Here is an 18,541-nt window from a genome sequence, read left to right as displayed (position 1 = left end):
GTACGTCCGCCTAATCATTGTCATTTTTGTATGTTTGAGCCTGTGAATATCCTCTTCCCTTTCTGCCCAGGTCCCACAACTATACAGCATTACATTCTTAACACATGCTGCATACAAAGGTCCCCTAGCATGGGGGGAGAGTCTTCTCAATGTTAAAAGAGGCAGCAGCACCCTGAACTTTCATCCACTCTTCACTCTAGCCACAGAGGTAGCTCCATCCCCAATTCCAGCACTTGACATGCCCCACCCCACCCCACCCCCCCCCACAAAAAAAAAAAAAAAAAAAACTCGATAGACTTACCAACAAGATCAGTCCTTTCACACCTGACAGTCTCCAGATGCTTTCCCCAACATACCAGTATTCATGAAATCAGCATTATCATACAGTCTCTCTCTAATACCACTACACCTCTTATGCACCCACTTATCAGAAACACTGCACAAGATGGAATTACTTCCCATGCCCTTGTGTTAAACCACGCATGGCCACTCTCCCGCTGCTTTGACAATACTGTACCACCACCAGCCGTAGATATCATCGCTTTTGTTTTATCTGCATTTACTCTCAAGCCCTTGTGACTTATACCATCTCTCCACTTTGTAAATCTTTCCTCAGTTTTCCATTCATTCTCTGCAATCAACACCAAATCATCAGCATACAACATCTCCCATGGGAGTCCATTTCTGAAGTCATATGAGAGGGCCTCAAGCACTGTGATAAACAACAAGGGGCTCAAGACTGACCCCTGATGCATACCAACATTCATGGAAAACTCCTCACTCAAATCTTCATTCATTCTCACTTGGGTGCATTCACCCACATACCTGTACATATCCGTAACCACTCTAACCAGCCACTCCTCAGTTCCAAGCTTTCTTATTGCCCACTTTACCTCCTCCCTAAGGACTCTGTTAAATCTCCAAATCAACAAAAATAAGATACAGATCTCTTCTCTCCTCTGTATTTTTTTCTGTAGCTGTTGAACAATGAATATGGCATCAGTGGTCCCTTGCGTGGCATAAACCAAAACTGCATCTCATCAATATTCACTGTTTCTCTAATCATAACTTCGAGAGCTCTCTCCATCTTCGTTATCTGGTCGGAAAGTTTTATGTCTATAATTTCCTCTTTCCAGGGCCTCACCATTTCCCTTGTACACATTTGCAGTCACAGTCTTCAGCCAGTCATCTGGGACAACACGCTCATATATAATCTTATTTATCAAATCAGTCCACTCACTCGATGTAGTGCTGCTTTCGGGTGTCTGCCCTTTCCTCTCCTCCATCCTTCTTTCCTTCCATCCTCTTCTGTCTTTCTTTCTCTAATTTTTTCCTTGCCCTTCTGCCTACAGGTGGCTTTACACTCCCTCTTCTGTCTTTCTCTTCTTCATTCTTTCCTCTTCCTTCTGCCTGTGGGTGACTCTACACTGAGGGACAAGCCAAATGGTTTCCTGTACACCAGAAAACCATTTACTATGCTGGGTGGTAACCATATTACCAAATTTTGGCGCCTGGTGGTTTAGTGAGTAATTATGGCGCTCCAATCGGATTGAGCCGGTGCAAGTTTATATCCAAGGGATGGTTGGGGTTTATTGCTCACTTAATGCCACTGAGGGATGAGTGAGGCTGGTCACACTCATCTTAAATGTCAGGACCAACTTGCCTAGCCCTGGGCTCCTATGCTTCTCATGGGGCAACGTAGGATTAGATGATGAATGATGATGTAACTAACCACACTCCTATATCTCCTGAGGCCTTAAGCATTTCAGCAGTAGACCCAAACACATTTGCCTTCCCACCAGCATCCTTCCTATTTCCCTGCTCACAGTAGCAGCATCAAAGGCCAAGGACCAAGCACTGGATCTGCCGACTCCAAACCTTCCCTGTTCCAGTCAGACTCCACTTTCAGCATCTGGCTATAATGTTCTCCAGGCATCTTTAATATCCTCACTATTCACCACTTCCTTTCCTTCTTCATTCATCATACACTGCTCACCTGTATCATCCCTGTTTTCCCCTCTTCATCTGATTTGCCACTGTAACTTGATGTAGTGCTGCTCTCAGGTGTCTGCCCTTTCCTCTCCTCCATCCTTCTTTCCTTCCATCCTCTTCTTTCTTTCCTTTATTCTTTCCTCATCCTTCTGCCTGTGGGTGACTTTACACTCCCTCTTCTGTCTTTCTTTCCTTCATTTTTTCCTCTTCATTTTGCCTGTGGGTGATTCTACACTGAGTGACGAGCCAAATGGTCTCCAGTACATCAGGAAACCATTTATTACTATCTATCTATCTATCTATTGCCAGACGCCTCAATCCCGTTTGGGGTGGCCACAAACAAATCGCCTCCAAGTCGCCCTGTCCCCCGCCATTTCACTCCCCTGCTCCCAACTCACACCCCCCTCTCTCATATACCTCTCCACCCCATCTCTCCATCTCATCCTCGGCCTCCCCCTCCCTCTTTCCCCCTCCACCTCACTCACATACACTCTCTTCGTCAGTCTTTGACCCTCCATCCTCTCCACATGGCCAAACCACCTTAGTGTGTTCCTCATAACGCTTCCTATCACATCCACATCAACACCACAACGCTCCTTTATATCCTCATTCGTCAGCCTGTCTCTCCATGCGACTCCACAGGCTCCTCTTAAATAACTCATTTCCACGGCTCTCACTCTTGACTTGTGTCCTTCCAACAACGTCCAAGCTTCACTTCCGTACGTTAGAGTTGGTATCACAATACTGTCATGTAGTAACTTTTTCACTTCCATGCTCACTTCCCTGTTTCTTATCACTGCTTTCAAAGAACCAGCAACCTTTCTTCCCTGCTGTACCCTTTCAAGCACTTCACCCTCCAAACCTCCATCCTTACTCATCACACTACCCAAGTACTTAAACGTACTCACATTTTCCAATTCCTCACCATCCAACCTCGCTGTACATTCACTGACTTCACCTCTCTCAAAGACCATCACTTTACTCTTCCCTACATTCACCTTTAGATTCCGTTTCTTACACACTCTCTCAAACTCATCCACCAAGCCTTGCAGCTCCCCTTCGTCTTCACTCAACAACACGGTATCATCTGCAAACAACAGTACAGGGAGTTTCCAAACACTATCCTCTCTCACCAGGGCCACTCCAACATCCACTACCCTACCTTGTACCTCTTTTATTACCCCATCCATGTACAGATTGAACAACCATGGAGACATGACACATCCCTGCTTCAACCCAACTTTCAAAGAGAAAAATTCACTTAGTTCCCCATCCACACGCACTGCAGCCTTCGCACCATCGTACATACTCTTCACAGCATTCAACAACTTCCCATCTATTCCATATATTCTTAACACTTTCCACAATCCTAGTCTATCCACCCTGTCATATGCTTTCTCCAAATCCATGAAAGCCGCATACAACTTCTTTTCCTTCTCTAGAAACTTTTCCACTAAAGATCTGAGAGTGAATATCTGATCTACACAACCTCTTCCCTTTCTAAAGCCTCCCTGTTCTTCTCCAACTAATTTCTCCGTTCTTTCTCTAACAATGTCAATAAGTATCCTACCATATACTTTTCCTATTATACTAAGAAGACAAATGCCCCTATGATTACCACACACTTCTTTTTCCCCTTTTCCTTTGTACAAGGGAATAATTATACCTGACTTCCAATCCTCCGGGACTCTACCTTCCTCCCAGGCCAATCTGCACATCTTCCACATCCATTCTACTACTATCTCTCCCCCATGATTCAGCATTTCACCACACACTCCATCAATTCCTGGGGCTTTCCCTGATTTAACTTTCTTCATTGCTTCCACAACTTCTATCCTACTGATTTCTTCCTGTCTTCTCACCTCCCTCCTTCTTCCAGCCATTCCCCAGCCACTTATACTCGCATTACTTCCATCCTCCACATTCAGCAATTCCTTAAAGTGTTCTCTCCATCTGCTCACTTTTTCTCCCTTCTCCACTAGTAATCTACCATTTTTATCTTTCACTCCCCTGCTAACTCCACTTCCACCCTGTCTTACTCTTTTCACCTCTTTCCAGAACATTTTCTTACAGTCCCTCCACTTTACACTCAAATTCCTTCCAAATTCCTCATCCACTCTCTTCTTACTCTCTCTTACTAATCTTTTCACCTCTCTCTTTCTTTCTACATATAACTCTCTCTTCCGCCTCTCAACTTCTTCTTTATTACGTTGGGTGGTAACCATATAACCAAATTATGACGCCTGGTAGTTTAGTGGGTAAATAAAGCGCTCCTATCGAATGGAGCCGGTGAAGGTTTATATCCAAGGGGTGGTTGGCATTTATTACTCACGTAATGCCACTGAGGGATGAGTGAGGCTGGTGACTCTCATCTTTACCCGTGGATTGCACAGTTACCTATTTTTATCCCACCCTGTGGGGTGCAAAAAATTATGTTTTTTTTTTTTTTTTTTTTTTTTTTTTTTTTTTTTTTTTTGAAGATAAACATCTAGGGCATCATCTGGTGGGGAAAAAAAAAATTCTCTCTATCCCTCTTTGCGTAGGGCCATGCATAATTTTATGTCAAGGAGTAGTTTTCTGAAAAATAAAACAAAAAATTTTTTTGTTTTTCTTTATTATAAATTTGAAGATAAACATCCAGGGCATCATCTGGTGAAAAGAAAAAAATCCTCTCTCGCTCCGTCTTTGTGTAGTGCCATGCGTAAGTTTGCGTAGGGGTGCAGTCGTTAACGATGACGCACGGCCAGAACAGCCTGAGCTGTGACTCACAACGGGACGTTACCCAGCCTGAGCCGTGGCTCGCAATCCACGGGTTAAATGGCAAGACCAACTTGCCTAGCCCCAGGCTTCTACGCTCCTCATGGGGCAGTGTAGGATTGGATGATGGATGGATGAAAATCTCATATTCTTCCTTTCCACACTATTTAGGTTATCAAGTAAAAGTCATTGAGACTTAAATTTTGCCATGTATATCCCTTTTCAAGCCATGTGCGTGCAGCCAAGCATTCGTCTTTGTTACTACCATTTTTCCATTCCTGCGGAAACCTCCTTTTCTCCTTAACTGTAGCTTCTACATCTTCATCACACCACCATGCTACTTATGTCTTGAGGGGGAGTGGGGGCTTCCCCATCCACACACTGAATCAGTAACTCTCAGGAGATTGTCCTTGAGAGCTCTGTACTGTTCATTAATACTTCTGTCAACAGCTTCTTGTTCAGCCACCACTTTGCTCATCTGGTTGTAGAAGGCATCCCTTACTGCTTGTTTTTTCAACTTCCATATTTTCATCCTAGGTGCATAGGTCCTCTTTTCATCACCCATTACTTAAGCACCCTGTCACGTATCAATAATTTGTGCTGCTGCACACACATTTTGCTGCTTATAACTTTAACATCCCTCACCGACCTCCTATCACCCCTCCTGACCAGGAGATAGTCTATCTGGCCACTATGAGGTGCTATCCAAAATTTACCAGACTAGGATCGCGATGCCTAAATGGGTTGTAGTAGCACGATGTGCCTCTAGGTGGCACTACTAACATGCATTTTGAGCCAGTGTGCCACGTGGCAAGGCGGATGTGGAGATTAATGACATTTATTTGTTTGCTGTCGTGCACGTGTCATCTGGCTATTTTCAAGTTGGATATAAGAAAGGAACTGCAAATTTGCATCAGATTTTGTGCGAGTCTCAGGAAAAATGCAATACAGACCCTGGCAATGATTCAACAAGTGTTTGGTGAGCAATCTCATGGTCGGACGTAGGTGTTTCAGTGGCATGCATGTTTCAGGGCCGGTCGAACATCTGTTGACGATGATGACGACCACACAGGGAGGCCTTCAACCAGCACAACTCGGAATATTGTGAAAATTCAGCATCTCATCCTTGAGGATCGACATTGGAGCATTCACGATGTTTGTGAGGAGGTGGGAATTGGTTGTGGGACATTTCAGAGGATTATCACCGAAGAATTGGGAATGCCCCGCTTCGCAGCAAAATTTGTCCCCAGGCTCCTGACAGCTGACCAAATGCAGCAACATGTTGATGTCTGCACTGAGCTTCTTGCACTCTCCACAGAAGATGAATCCTTTTTGTCCAGGCCCCCTGGAACTTCTTTCTGTTCCCAAAAATGAAGATCAAGCTGAAAGGGTGTCGTTTTGATACCATTGAGGACATCCAAAAGCAATAGCAGGCGGTGTTCAACACTTGTCGAAAAGGACTTCCAAGGAACAATAGAGGAAGCACTGGGACCAGTGTATCAATGCACAAGGGAACAACTCCATGGTTGATGGCGTGTAGGAGCTGTAGTGAGTTTTCAGTTTTATATAACATTAGTTTGCTCATGTAATGCCACTCAGGGATGAGTGAGGCTGGTCACTCTCATCTTAAATGTCAGGACCAACTTGCCTAGCCCTGGGCTGCTGTGCTGCTCATGGGGCAACTTGATGGATGGATGGATGGAAATAACATTTGTCCAGAAAATTTTGGATAGGACCTTGTATTTCTCCCACTACAGCATCTCTTTTTCCAAAAATGTGTGTTGCATACAGTTATGTTCATTGTCTCCCCAAACTTGAGTATCCTGTCTCCTTCCTCATTTCTCATACCATTTGTGCATCCACCATATACCCCTTCTTATCCTTGATCTACTTCCCTTACATGACCAATTAAGTCCCCTCCCAAGACTACAGTCTCATTATCCCTTAAAAAAAAAAAATTACTCAATTTTTTCTACTAAATACAGTCAGTCATTGAGTAATGTGGGCAATATGGACTACACAAGGACCATGGTACTCAAAACACATTACTCAAACAGTATGTTTGCATGTGTAATGGTATAGTCTGTCTACTTTCCCAAACTCTTACTTTTGCTCCTTCTTGCCACCCTGCCCCACATAAATTACCCCCTACTTATACCCACCATCAGGTAAAACACGGAGAGAAATGTATAACTGTTTTAATTAAGAACATAATTGGTACTAATATATTATTAACAAAAACAATAGTTAGGCTGGGTACCTGTGTGTTCTTCATGCATAGCTATGTGTCACTGTCCCCCCCACCCCCACCCTAGTGTTGTCGTTATCATTGTTGAGATGTTGCTGCCCATGCACTTCTTTCTTCAACATAAAAGTCAAATCCTTCGAAGTCCTGGACCGAAACAACAGAGTTGACCTCATCTTCAGAGGTGGATGTACCCGGATGTACGCCGGCCAATCATGGGGAATCAAGCAGATGACGTACCGCGCGCGACTTTCAAATGCGTCCCCAGGCCATTTGACACTTCTTGCGTAAGCTCGAGATTTTTCTCGTGTTGCATTATTCTGATCGTGTAAGTACAAAAACGCATTACTCAAGGATTTGACAATTCATATTAACCATTCACCATTTTGTGGAGGAAAATATTGTTATTTTGTATTAAGTTTTTTAATATGGAAATACACGAATATACTAGTCTTTGACTGCTGTCTTGCATTCTTTAGTAGGTGATCAGCTGATTTTTTTTATACAGTCCAGCAATGCAGTTAGTGTGGTGTAGCCATTTCATACTCCACGTGTGTGCATTTCATACCCACAGAATGCTTTGTTTACTGTTTATTCATGATGTATTTATGATAATGCACACTCGTCTAGTCTGCATTATTGAAATCGTAATTAATAATCAGTAAGGCCATGGAGCAATTTCTTGTGACTGTTGGTGGCCTAGTGTAAGTTGAAGCCTTCTGTATCATCACTTATCGTCACAGAGTTGTTGATCTTACCTTCCTTTATTCATCACACTCCCCATTTGCATATTTTCATGTACTAATATTTTGCTTATTTCTCAAATTTACTTGTAATTTTATCCACAGGTCAGGCAGATGTTACGGTAGTTGAGAGTGAAGTGATAGAAATATACCAGAAAATCTTGTGGTCATCGCAGTGCTCCATCACAACTAAAGAATATGCCCTCACCTCACTAATGAAACTCTCAGCTAGGCTAACTCAGGAAGTACAGTAAGTGTTAAGTTATTTTACTGTATGAGTTGCTGTGCAGATTTCACTTTCTTTCAAGGAATTTTTCTGTTTAATTGGAAAGTTGATTGCAAGTGTTCGGTTTTATTATTTAATCAGTGTAAGTTATGTTACCACAGTGTTGGTTTGTAAATAGTCAACCTTGGAGAGTTATGTGAACTGGTAGGGAATTTCTTGTGAAGCCTACCTATACTGTATACTGTAAAAAAATGTCAGGAGCAGGTTGGGTATATTTATTTTTTAAAGTGTTCCACTAAATATACACATGCATAACAATAACACTAGAAAGTCTGGAGTGCCAAAAGCTGTGAGTGTACTCCATAAGACTGTTCTTGTATCAGATTTGGCCCCAATGAAAGAAATTTGTGCTGTTTTTCATGGAAGACCCTTTGATTATTATAATCACCCTATTTATGATCCGGTTACATAGTAAGAGCCAATTTCATACTGATTGATCATAAATTGATGATGACTTAACATGGATTCAATGGGGATATATTGGGGGTGAAGGGCCACATGATCTGTATTTAAAAAAAAAAAAAAAAAAAAAAAGTTATAGGTCGGTCCGAGTCATCTTCAGTGTTCTCCTCGAGGCTGGGGGACAGCTGGAGTGCCTAGGCAATCACTCCAGCTCATGAGGAGGAGGTGTTGCATGATGGGGAGAGCGAAGCAGTGAGGCTGAAGGAAAGCGTAATGATGTGGCAAGTGGCAAGCATTGCAGTGAGCCAGCAGGAGAGCAGTGTTGAGAGGTAGTGGGAGAGGTATGTGGTGAGGAAGCGGGAGAGTGAGCATTGAGTCACTGGAAGAGTGATATGGCAAGGTGATGAGCTATATGTATGATGAGGCAATGGGAGAGTGTAGGGGTGAGTCAGGCAATGGTGAAGACAAGGAGACAGACAGGATGGAGGTGGATGAGGCTGGACATAGTGTTTGCGCCTTACTCATTGATGGCTTTATGCTCTTTCTCAGTGCTAGTGCTTGTCGTAAGGGGGAAGGGGGAGGAGGTGATGTTCTACCGTGTTGCCTTTTTCTCAGTCGCCTATGCCATATATTCCCGTATTACTCCTTGCCGGGTTCTGGTTTGTGTCCTGGATGTAGGCAATGGCATCATCATTCGTGGCCAGGAATTCCTTTATTGTTGTGACGTCCAGGACACGAACCAGCTCGTTCTCACTATCCTCGTCACCCACCTGTGCCTCTGCCACATGTTTGCTTAGCTCAGTGAGATCCTCTGTGGACAGCTGCTCGTTGTGGGTCATCAGGACTTCCTGGACATCATCCTAGTTGACCTTATCAGACCCTGCCACATGGGTGAGGTAGATGATTTCTTAATGGATTCCCTCAGCCAAGAATCTTGTGAAGGAGTGGACACACCCCAGCCATACCTTCCTCCAGACAGCATTGAACGTGCTTGCATGAACTTCATTCCACGCCGTCGTGATGTTATTGATGGCATTTTTGTTATACTTTTTCCAGAAGAGGCACACTGTATCAGCCTCCTTGTAGTTGCTCGCCCTCACCATCTTTTCCATGGTGGCATGAAGGTAGTGAACCTTGAATTTGGCAGTTATTCCCTGGTCCGTGTGCTGGAACAACGATGTTTTGTTTGGGGCAGGTACACCACTGATATTGATCCAATCTTCTGTACCATTAGGGTGGCTTGGGGTGTTGTCCATGAAGAGGAGAAAATCGTTTACCAGATTGTTTGGGCTGGCATAGTTGTGCAGGCAGGGGGACAGGTAACCTGCCATGTAGGATCAGTGGAATGCAGTGGAGTGGTCAGCCAAACTCTGGTGTTACTTTTCCAAACATCCCTCAGGTTCTTGATACACACTGCCAGTGAAAGGGGGTTATCGGGAGAGAAACAAAGGTTTTAGATTATGGTCCCCCCTTGCATTTGAATCAAGGAGGAGGGTGAGACGGTCATCGGCTGCCTTGAATTTAAGCTGGGCACACTTTGTTCTTCCTTGCAGATGACAGTATGTGGGCACACTTTGTTCTTCCTTGCAGATGATAGTACAGTAATCCCGCATATTTCGCGGTAGTTACGTTCTTGTAACCCCCGCGAAAAGTCAATTCCGCGAATACTCTATTAACAATTGAATCTTACACTTGTGTCCACCATGCTGCCCATCACACAGTCCATGTCCATACTGATTGCGAGACAATTCGCCGTCAGACAATTCCCCGTCAAAACATAGACGATTCCCCTTCAGAACAATTCGCACCCTGGACGATTCCCCGCCATTCTATAAATATACTAATCAATACTTTTATCAATATACCTATTAATTAATCAATAGTTTAATAACTATATTTCAAGGGGATCCAGCAAAGTTTATGTTCAGTAGCGTAGGTTCTGGATATTATTTATTAGTTGCTCCTTTAGTCAATAATTAACTTGTTTCTTCCTTGCTGTAGTTGCCTTTGAATTATATTCTAGCATCACCCATAGCTATCTTCATTAATGAAGGCGAATTGTTTTGTGTTTGTTGTGACTGCGAATTGTCCCGAAACCTCCATACTCATCCCGAAATACCTTCTTACAAGATTGAAAGCACATACTCCATTATGAAGGAAAAACGTAAACACCGTACTGTAATACACAGTTATCTACACATTTATTCACAAAACAGTACAAAATAAAAAGATGCATCAACTGGTGATAGCACACACTCGCACGGTCGTTTCTTAGCTTGTCCAGTAACACAATTTTCTCTGCTAAGGTCATAACTTTTCTTGATCGTTTTGTCACTTTGGAGTTCTTTCTAATTGTATTATTAGCCTTTGGTGAGGCTGGCTTACGTCCTGGGGCCATGTGGAAAGCAAGTGGGAGGCAAGAGGCTCATATCATAGTGCGGTTACAAGAACAACATACACGTGAGGCAGTCAGGCGTGGACTGAGGATTATGCGGGGCAGAGAGCAGTGTTGCCATACCCAAACAACGAAATTATGCTAGGGCAATGAAAAAATTATGCTAGATTGAGCAAATTTGTTCCAAGTATAAAATGAATTATGCTAACTTGAAGCTAAATGATAAAATTCTGTACATATTCGTGCTACATATTAATTATGTATTGTTTACTATGAAAATATTAAAATGAACCTACATACAGTAAGAGGATAAATATCGGTTTTCTGCCCATACTGCTTTTTCCCACGAAACTTACGTTTTCTGATGGATTTTGATGTGATTCATTCGATTTTGAGCATCATTTCCGTCGGAAATAACCAGATTTTGAGATTGACCCCCCCCATCCCCCTGCAATAATGGGGGAGTTTTGGGGAATCGGCGGTTATAGAGAGGGGGGGAAACAGAAAATGGTCATTTCCGACTGAAATGAAGCTGAAACTCGAATGAATCATACCAAAATCCATCGGAAAAACCTAGGTTTCATGGGTAAAATACAAAGCTCAAACTTATCCTAACCTAACCTAACCGAACCTAACCTAACCTAAAACCTAACCAAACCGAACCTAACCTAAAACCTAACCTAACCTAACCTAATCCAACCTAACCTAACCTAACCTAATCCAACCCAACCAAGCCCAAACTGAAAGTAACCAACTATTCAAACATCATCTTACCTTATCTCTCTCTCTCTCTCTCTCCCTCTCTCATTTGTAGCTTTTATAAAATTATTCCAAAAATATTCCATTCCATTCTAAATTATGCTAGAATGATGCTAAAACTTCTAATATGCTAAAAAATATCCCAGACTCGAAAATTTGATCAAAATTATGCTAAAAGAATAAAATTATGCTACATATGGTAACACTGGCAGAGGGGCCGTGGGAAAGGGACAGAGGGTGGCGTGAGTTTACCGCGCTACAATTGGAAGCTGCGGGAATTTCAAATTTTTTGTTTTCTCTATATTCAAGGATATTTTAGTTGAACTTATTAATGCTAAGAAAATCCGCGAGAGGGCAAAACCGTAGACAAAAAATCCGCAAAAAATGCGGGATTACTGTATGTGGGCACACTTTGTTCTTCCTTGCAGAAGACAGTATGTAGGTTTTTGGAGAGATACACTTCCACAATAGGTCTGTTTTGTCAAAGTTGAGGACCTGTTTTTAGAGTATCCCCCTTCCTTAGTGATAACCCTCAGCTGGGCAGGGAAGGCCTCTGCCACCATGTGATCAACACTAGTATAGGCATAATATGTTATGACAGTATGTAATAACCAAATTATGGCACCTGATGGTTTAGTGGGTAATTAAGGGGCTTCAGTCAGATTGAGCCTGTGTAGGTTTATATCCAAGGGGTGGTTGGAGTTTATTGCTCACATAATGCCACTGAAGATGAGTGAGGCAGGTCACTCTCTTCTTAAATGTCAGGACCAACTTACCTAACCCTGGGCTCCCCTGCTTTTCATGGGGTAACATAGGATTGGATGATGTATGGATGTACACTTGCATAGTGTCATGTCTGGTGTACAAGGAAAGTCAAACACATATTCTAGTTCAAGAATATCGATGTATCACAAACTCTTTAAGCCAGACAATACAGGTATTTCATGGACATGCAGTATAACCAACTTGAGCCAGTTATCTGACATCATGGATCTTTCCCAAGGAAAGGTTCCAGACAGAGACACCTGTGCACTGGTTGGTGAATATATAGGCTGAGAAATTGGAGAGGAGAGCAGAGAAGGAGAGAAGGGGTTGTAGAAAGCCTGAGAGAACACGGGAGTAGGATAGTTAGGTGGTTCGCTGTCACGTTATGCTATGTTATGTTACGTTACATTGCGCTGTCAAGCACATCTACATATAACTTTGTACAGTAAATCCTCTTTTTTCGTGGCTTGGATGTTCCACCAAAACCGCGCAAAACGCGAAACGTCAGTGGGAAAAATAGAGGAGCATTCCGGTGAGACATGTACCTACCCTATCAGAAAGTACTATAAAACCAAACAGGCCCTACCCAAAATTAAATGAAGAGTGTTTACTAGTGCTAAAACAGTATAACACAATAAACATGAACCTGAAAAGATATTAAAACTGTTATAATGCAACACCAAAAATCCATACCAGAAATAAAGGGAAGACTGGCTTGAGTGGCAAGTGAAGGTGTGTTGAGGGTGGATGGGCTAGTTCCTGGTGTCACTAACCAAGGAAATGCCACTTTTCACCAGATTATTTAATTTTCGACATCAAAGTCAGTTAACTAAACCCTGGTCATTTTATGTGCCCTCTTTGTCACAAAAAGAAAGGGAGAAATTATAACAACATTATTTTACTCAATGCTACAAGGAAGAGAGGCTGTAATATTGTCAAATAGAATAAAAAAATTGGTAGGCTGAGTCTACCATCTCTGTATTGGGACAGTTATTATTCTTTCCTTCCTTAAATATCGACAAGCTTTATTTTACATCCATTTCAGGTATTTATCCATCAAAACAAAAATAAAGTATTACAAGAAACATGTAATGATTATTTGTGAACCCCTAGGCACCGGGCATGGGTAAACCTATCCATGTCCCAGAACCGGGTTATTTTCAGGAAAAGCAATTTTCCCCAAAATATATATACCTGTATATTTTTTTTTTTTTTCATTACAAATCAATCACAAATGACAAAAAACACATAAAAATTGCGTACTTATTCTCTGTTGGCGATTTGGAGGTGGTGGTTTGGTGTGTTGCTGCTGGGCTGAGCATGTTCAAGGTTGCAGTGGTGTGTTGGAGGGAGGAGGGATGATTACCTTACGCCAGAATAAGTGTTGAGTGTGTTCTTGTTTTCTCACTAATTCACAGTGCCGTATGAACACAATATTACAACTAAAATAACAAAAAAACACAAGAATGTAACTAATAAAAATTGGCTTATTTTATGTTTTCCATGATACTTATTTTCTAACAGATTTATGTCTATTTGGGTATTCACTATTATTTACACACTATTTACACATTTTTTCACTGTTTTTAGTAATTCTTAACAATGTGATACTCCCTAAAGGCAGGCTATGGTCAGTACAAGTGTACTGCAGCACCTGTACACTCTCCCCCACACCCCTCAGGGCTCCCTAGTATCCCTCCCCACCACCCCACCCCTCCCGACCCCTACCCCTTACCCTGAACCAGTATCAGCTGGTTTCAAGGCCACACTCTCCCTACGTCAGCCTCCCACCACCCTCCACCACAGCCCTCCTCCCTGCTGGGCTGCCCCTCCACCCTCCCACCCACACCCCTGCCCCCTCCCCCGGCCAGCCAGCATGACCCCACGCACCAGCCATGCCAGGACAATACTCTGAGTCCATATGGCGCACTACTAAGTTCAGACATGCCCGCGAAAAATTAAAATGTCATATGACGTGGACCGTAGGCCTCTACCAACACATCATATGACGTGGACCGGTGCCTAGGGGTTAAGAAATAGTAGCATGACACGGCTGAAGATCGTATGTTACGATCACAAACGGTAACAAACTCGTGTGTCTACTGCCCAGCTGGACCTGCTGTGTATTCACGACACGGCTGAAGATCGTATGTTACGATCATAAACAGTAACAAACTCACATGTGTCTACTGCCCCGCTGGATCTGCTATATAAAGATCATGGAAAACTGTTGCATAGAAAAATGGACAGTGCTTAGACTGAGCATCGGTATGCATCGTCTTCTGAGTGTTGGCTGCCGGCTGGGAGCATCGAATTGTGGGGAAATTCGCTAATTATGAGACAACTCACAAACTTTTCTCTTGCGCGAGAAATGAGGCGTCAAAGTAAAATGCGTCCAAATACGAGGACTTACTGTACAATAAAACTCCATAACCCAAGAAGTGACTATAGCTCACCTCACTTATAAAAGAATACACAGAGGGAAAACGAGAGAGAGAGAGAGAGAGCTACGCTACATATTCACTCTACTCGACGACGCACTATTTTACTTGCAGCGGCCCACACACATCACTGGTGAGGGGGCACCCATTAATCTGCAATGCACCCACAATCTCTCTCCATCTAATCAAATCCCTCGGCTATGTCTATCGACAGTAGCACCTGTGAAGGGTCACCTGTCTAAGGCCAGCCTGAACTTTAAACCACTCAAACCACCTTGTACTGGCCTTGAACTGCTCCTCTACCTTCATTCCCCTGTTCTTGAACTTCTTAGAGAGATCAAAGCAGTTTTGCATAAATGAAGCTATGCTGCAGGGGCTGCCTCACTCAGTTAAGTTCATTAACCCACAGCATTAGGAGACATTAATTCTACTCTGTAGTTGGATCTCTAGCCTTTCTTAGGCACTTAACGGTCAGGGGGGGCACATTCTGTGCCGCAGCTAGGACAGCCTCGGATTTTTTTTTTATTATGGTACAGACCATGGACCTTGGCAGCTTAAGGGTTTCTGTAACCTTGATTATCCCATGTCCATCCCTATGACACTGAACAGTGTCCAATTTAACATCAAAGGATAGGCTGCGAATTTCCTTTTAGACGTGCCCTCAGCATCCTCACTAGACCAAGCTTTCCATTGGGGTTAGCACCCTTACATGACATGTTTTCCAGGTCATTAGTTCAATATGCTTGCATATGTGTACCCTGGTCACCTATTGGCAGCCTTCCACAATTCTTGATCTCTGGCAGCCTCCCTATTCAGTCCCTTATCCCTGAGGTCACATTCTATGACCTCATCCCATGTCTTGTCTGCCTCTCACAGCTGATGTTCACACTTCTCACTTTCCACACCCAGTTGTCTTCTTTCATCCTCCAAACATGCCCAGACCATCTCAGTCTACCCCTGCTCATCACAGCACCAGTCCCATCCTTCCTCTCAGCTGTTGAATCGTAATCCTATTCCCTGCAGAGCGCACATTCAAAGATGTACTTCGCATTCGTCTGATCATTGCCATTTTTGTATGTTTGAGCCTAGGAATATCCTCTTCCTCTACTGCCTAGGTCTCACCATACAGCATTACATTCCTAACATGTCACATACAAAGTTCCCTTAGCATGTAGGGAGAGCCCTTTCAGTGTCAGGAGGCAACAGCTCCCTGATCTTCCTCCAACTACACCTTACACTAGCCACAGAGCTAGCTCTAGCTGCATCCCCAGCACATAGCAAGTCTTCCAAATAACAAAACTCCTCCATACACTCAAGAGACTCACCAGCAAGATCAGTCCTTTCACACCTGACAGTCTCTGCATATTGTCTCCAACTCACCAGACACACGAAATCAGCATTATTTCGCAGTCTGCCTCTAATCTCATATGCACCCACTTATCATAAAGACTGCACAAGATGGAGTTACTTCCCACACTCTTGTGGCAGACTGGACATGGCTACACTTCTTCTTACCAGCCATAGATATAAATCATCATCATCATCATCATCATCCGGACCTCCTTTCCCACCCAAGGGCAGGGTGAGGAATACTTGTGTTTTATCCGCATTCATTCTCAAACACTTGTTGCCCCATTCCATCTCTCCATTTCCTAAATCTTTCCTCCACCTCCCTTTCATTCTTTGTAATCAACACAAGGTCATCAGCATACAGCATCTCCCATGGGAGTCCATTTCTGAAGTCATGTGAGAGGGCTTCAAGCACCATGACAGATTTTCACACACAGAAAGTTCCCTCTGCTTGATATCGCACCCTGCACTATCTGTCGCGCACTTACACTGTTTTTTTTGCAATATAGTGGTGTTGTGATGTCCTTGAACATGTGAGACAGTTATGTATCACGAGCAATGTGAGGGAGACCATCACAGCAACACGAGCAACACAGGGACTTAAAGGGTTGGTGGGAAGTAGGGTGCATGTGCAGAAGCCTCTAAAGGGACTTCTGCACATGTAAACATGGGAAGACGATCATGGCTGAAGCATATGATTTTTGGCTGGCACAGGTGGCAGTGCGCTTACAGGTCATTGTACACAGCCATCACAAAAATCATTTAAGGAATTTTTGCACTTGTTAACCGGAAACTGGGTATAAGTTGTCTTCGAATGTTATGATGATAGATCCTATACCAGACAATAGTATACTTTGGTCATTACTGTTTTTACAATACGTGTAGTAGGTGGTATGCGGGATGATGAAATAGTGGTTTTGGGAGGGGACTTAAATGGTCATGTAGGTGAAGCAGCTCGAGATTATGAAGGAGTACATGGGAGATGTGCTCATGGTATAAGGAATGTGGAAGGGGAGAGGATACTCGAGTTTGGGGAGGCAACGAACATGATTCTGTGCAACACACATTTTAGGAAAAGGGAAAGTAGGTTAATTACGTATGAATGTGGGGAAATAGCAGTCCATCCATCCAATCCTACGTTGCCCCGTGAGGAGCGTAGGAGCCCAGGGCTAGGTAGTTGGTCCTGACATTTAAGATGAGAGTGACTAACCTCATTCATCCCTGAGTGGGATTACGTGAGCAATAAACCCCACCCACCCCTTGGATATAAACCTTCACCGGCTCAATCCGATTGGAGCACAATAATTAGCAGTCAAATAGATTATTTTCTGGTTAGGAGGGCTGATAGGAGGTTAGTGAGGGATGTTAAAGTTATAGGAAGTGAGGAGTGTGTGCAGCAGCACAAACTATTGATTTGTGATATGGTGCTTAACCCCTTAACCACGGGACGTCACTTTCGTGACGCTCCGGTGCAATGGATCGTACCGCGGGGCGTCACTTTTGTGATTCTGTGTTATTTTGAATTCACCCGGGCTTACAAGTGGTGGCTTGTATCATCTATCAGTACTGCCAATGTCCAACACTACTCAGCACTCCTAATCTCATCTGTACTCCCATCCATTGTTGACAATTAAGCCATTTTTCCCCGTTCTTGACTCCCTTCCCTACCTCCCCTCCATTACCCTCTCCTCTCGCCTGCCCGGCTGCGCTGCGCTAAGCAAATCTTCCCTGGAATTTTCCACTGATTTCATCCATTGAAATAAGCCCTATGCTGTATTCATATACAAAAAAGAAATAAGGTAAGTGATAATCCCATACACCTGGAATTGGCTAATTATCACATGACAGCACCTCACGTGCACTCGTTCGCTAATTTCCCCTGGTAATATCCCCTTGAAATATGCCGTATAAACTATTCTTGTAATAAAAATATATATATGAAAGGAAGGGAGAAGCCTAAGTGATATTTACATTCACCTGGAACTACCTAATTTATTATGTATTGTCTAGATTTCCTGCCAGTCATTTCATAGTATATATATTATCAGCTGTCACCATGCTGACATTGGCAGCCCTTCACTGCGCCTAGGCAGCACCATTCAGTTTACTGTCGTCTTCCAAGGTGAAACCACGTCGGATTCACGCCTGTCCAATTCCGCCGCTTTGTAGCCCCGTTCAAAGGGCCCTATGACCTCTACCCCTACTAAACCTCGTGTGGAAAGGGGTAAAGGGCTAAGTGACTGCTGTGGAACATGAACTAGCTAATTTATCAATGATAATGATGGACAATGACTACGATCTTTATGGTGACTAACGGTGCAAGTGGAAATGTAAATAATGTGTAAACAGCAAGTGAAAGCAATGAATGTAAATATAACTGAACAGTGGAAATTAGTTTTATAAATT

At 43.2% G+C, this 18,541-nt stretch overlaps 1 protein-coding gene across 1 annotated transcript in view; it reads left to right on the top strand.

Annotated features, from left to right (window-relative positions):
- Positions 1–18,541, top strand: part of AP-1gamma (adaptor protein complex 1, gamma subunit) — a 205,882-nt gene that overhangs the window by 134,297 nt on the left and 53,044 nt on the right. The window contains exon 12 of the mRNA XM_080283472.1: positions 7,843–7,987. Within this exon, the coding sequence (XP_080139598.1) occupies positions 7,843–7,987 (145 nt within the window). The remainder of the gene's footprint in view (positions 1–7,842; positions 7,988–18,541) is intronic.

Source organism: Coenobita brevimanus, chromosome 97 (genome assembly GCF_032717465.1).
Source record: "Coenobita brevimanus isolate Jiangsu-jjx chromosome 97, ASM3271746v2, whole genome shotgun sequence".
Taxonomy (NCBI): domain Eukaryota; kingdom Metazoa; phylum Arthropoda; class Malacostraca; order Decapoda; family Coenobitidae; genus Coenobita; species Coenobita brevimanus.
This window is presented reverse-complemented; position numbering and strand designations above follow the sequence as displayed.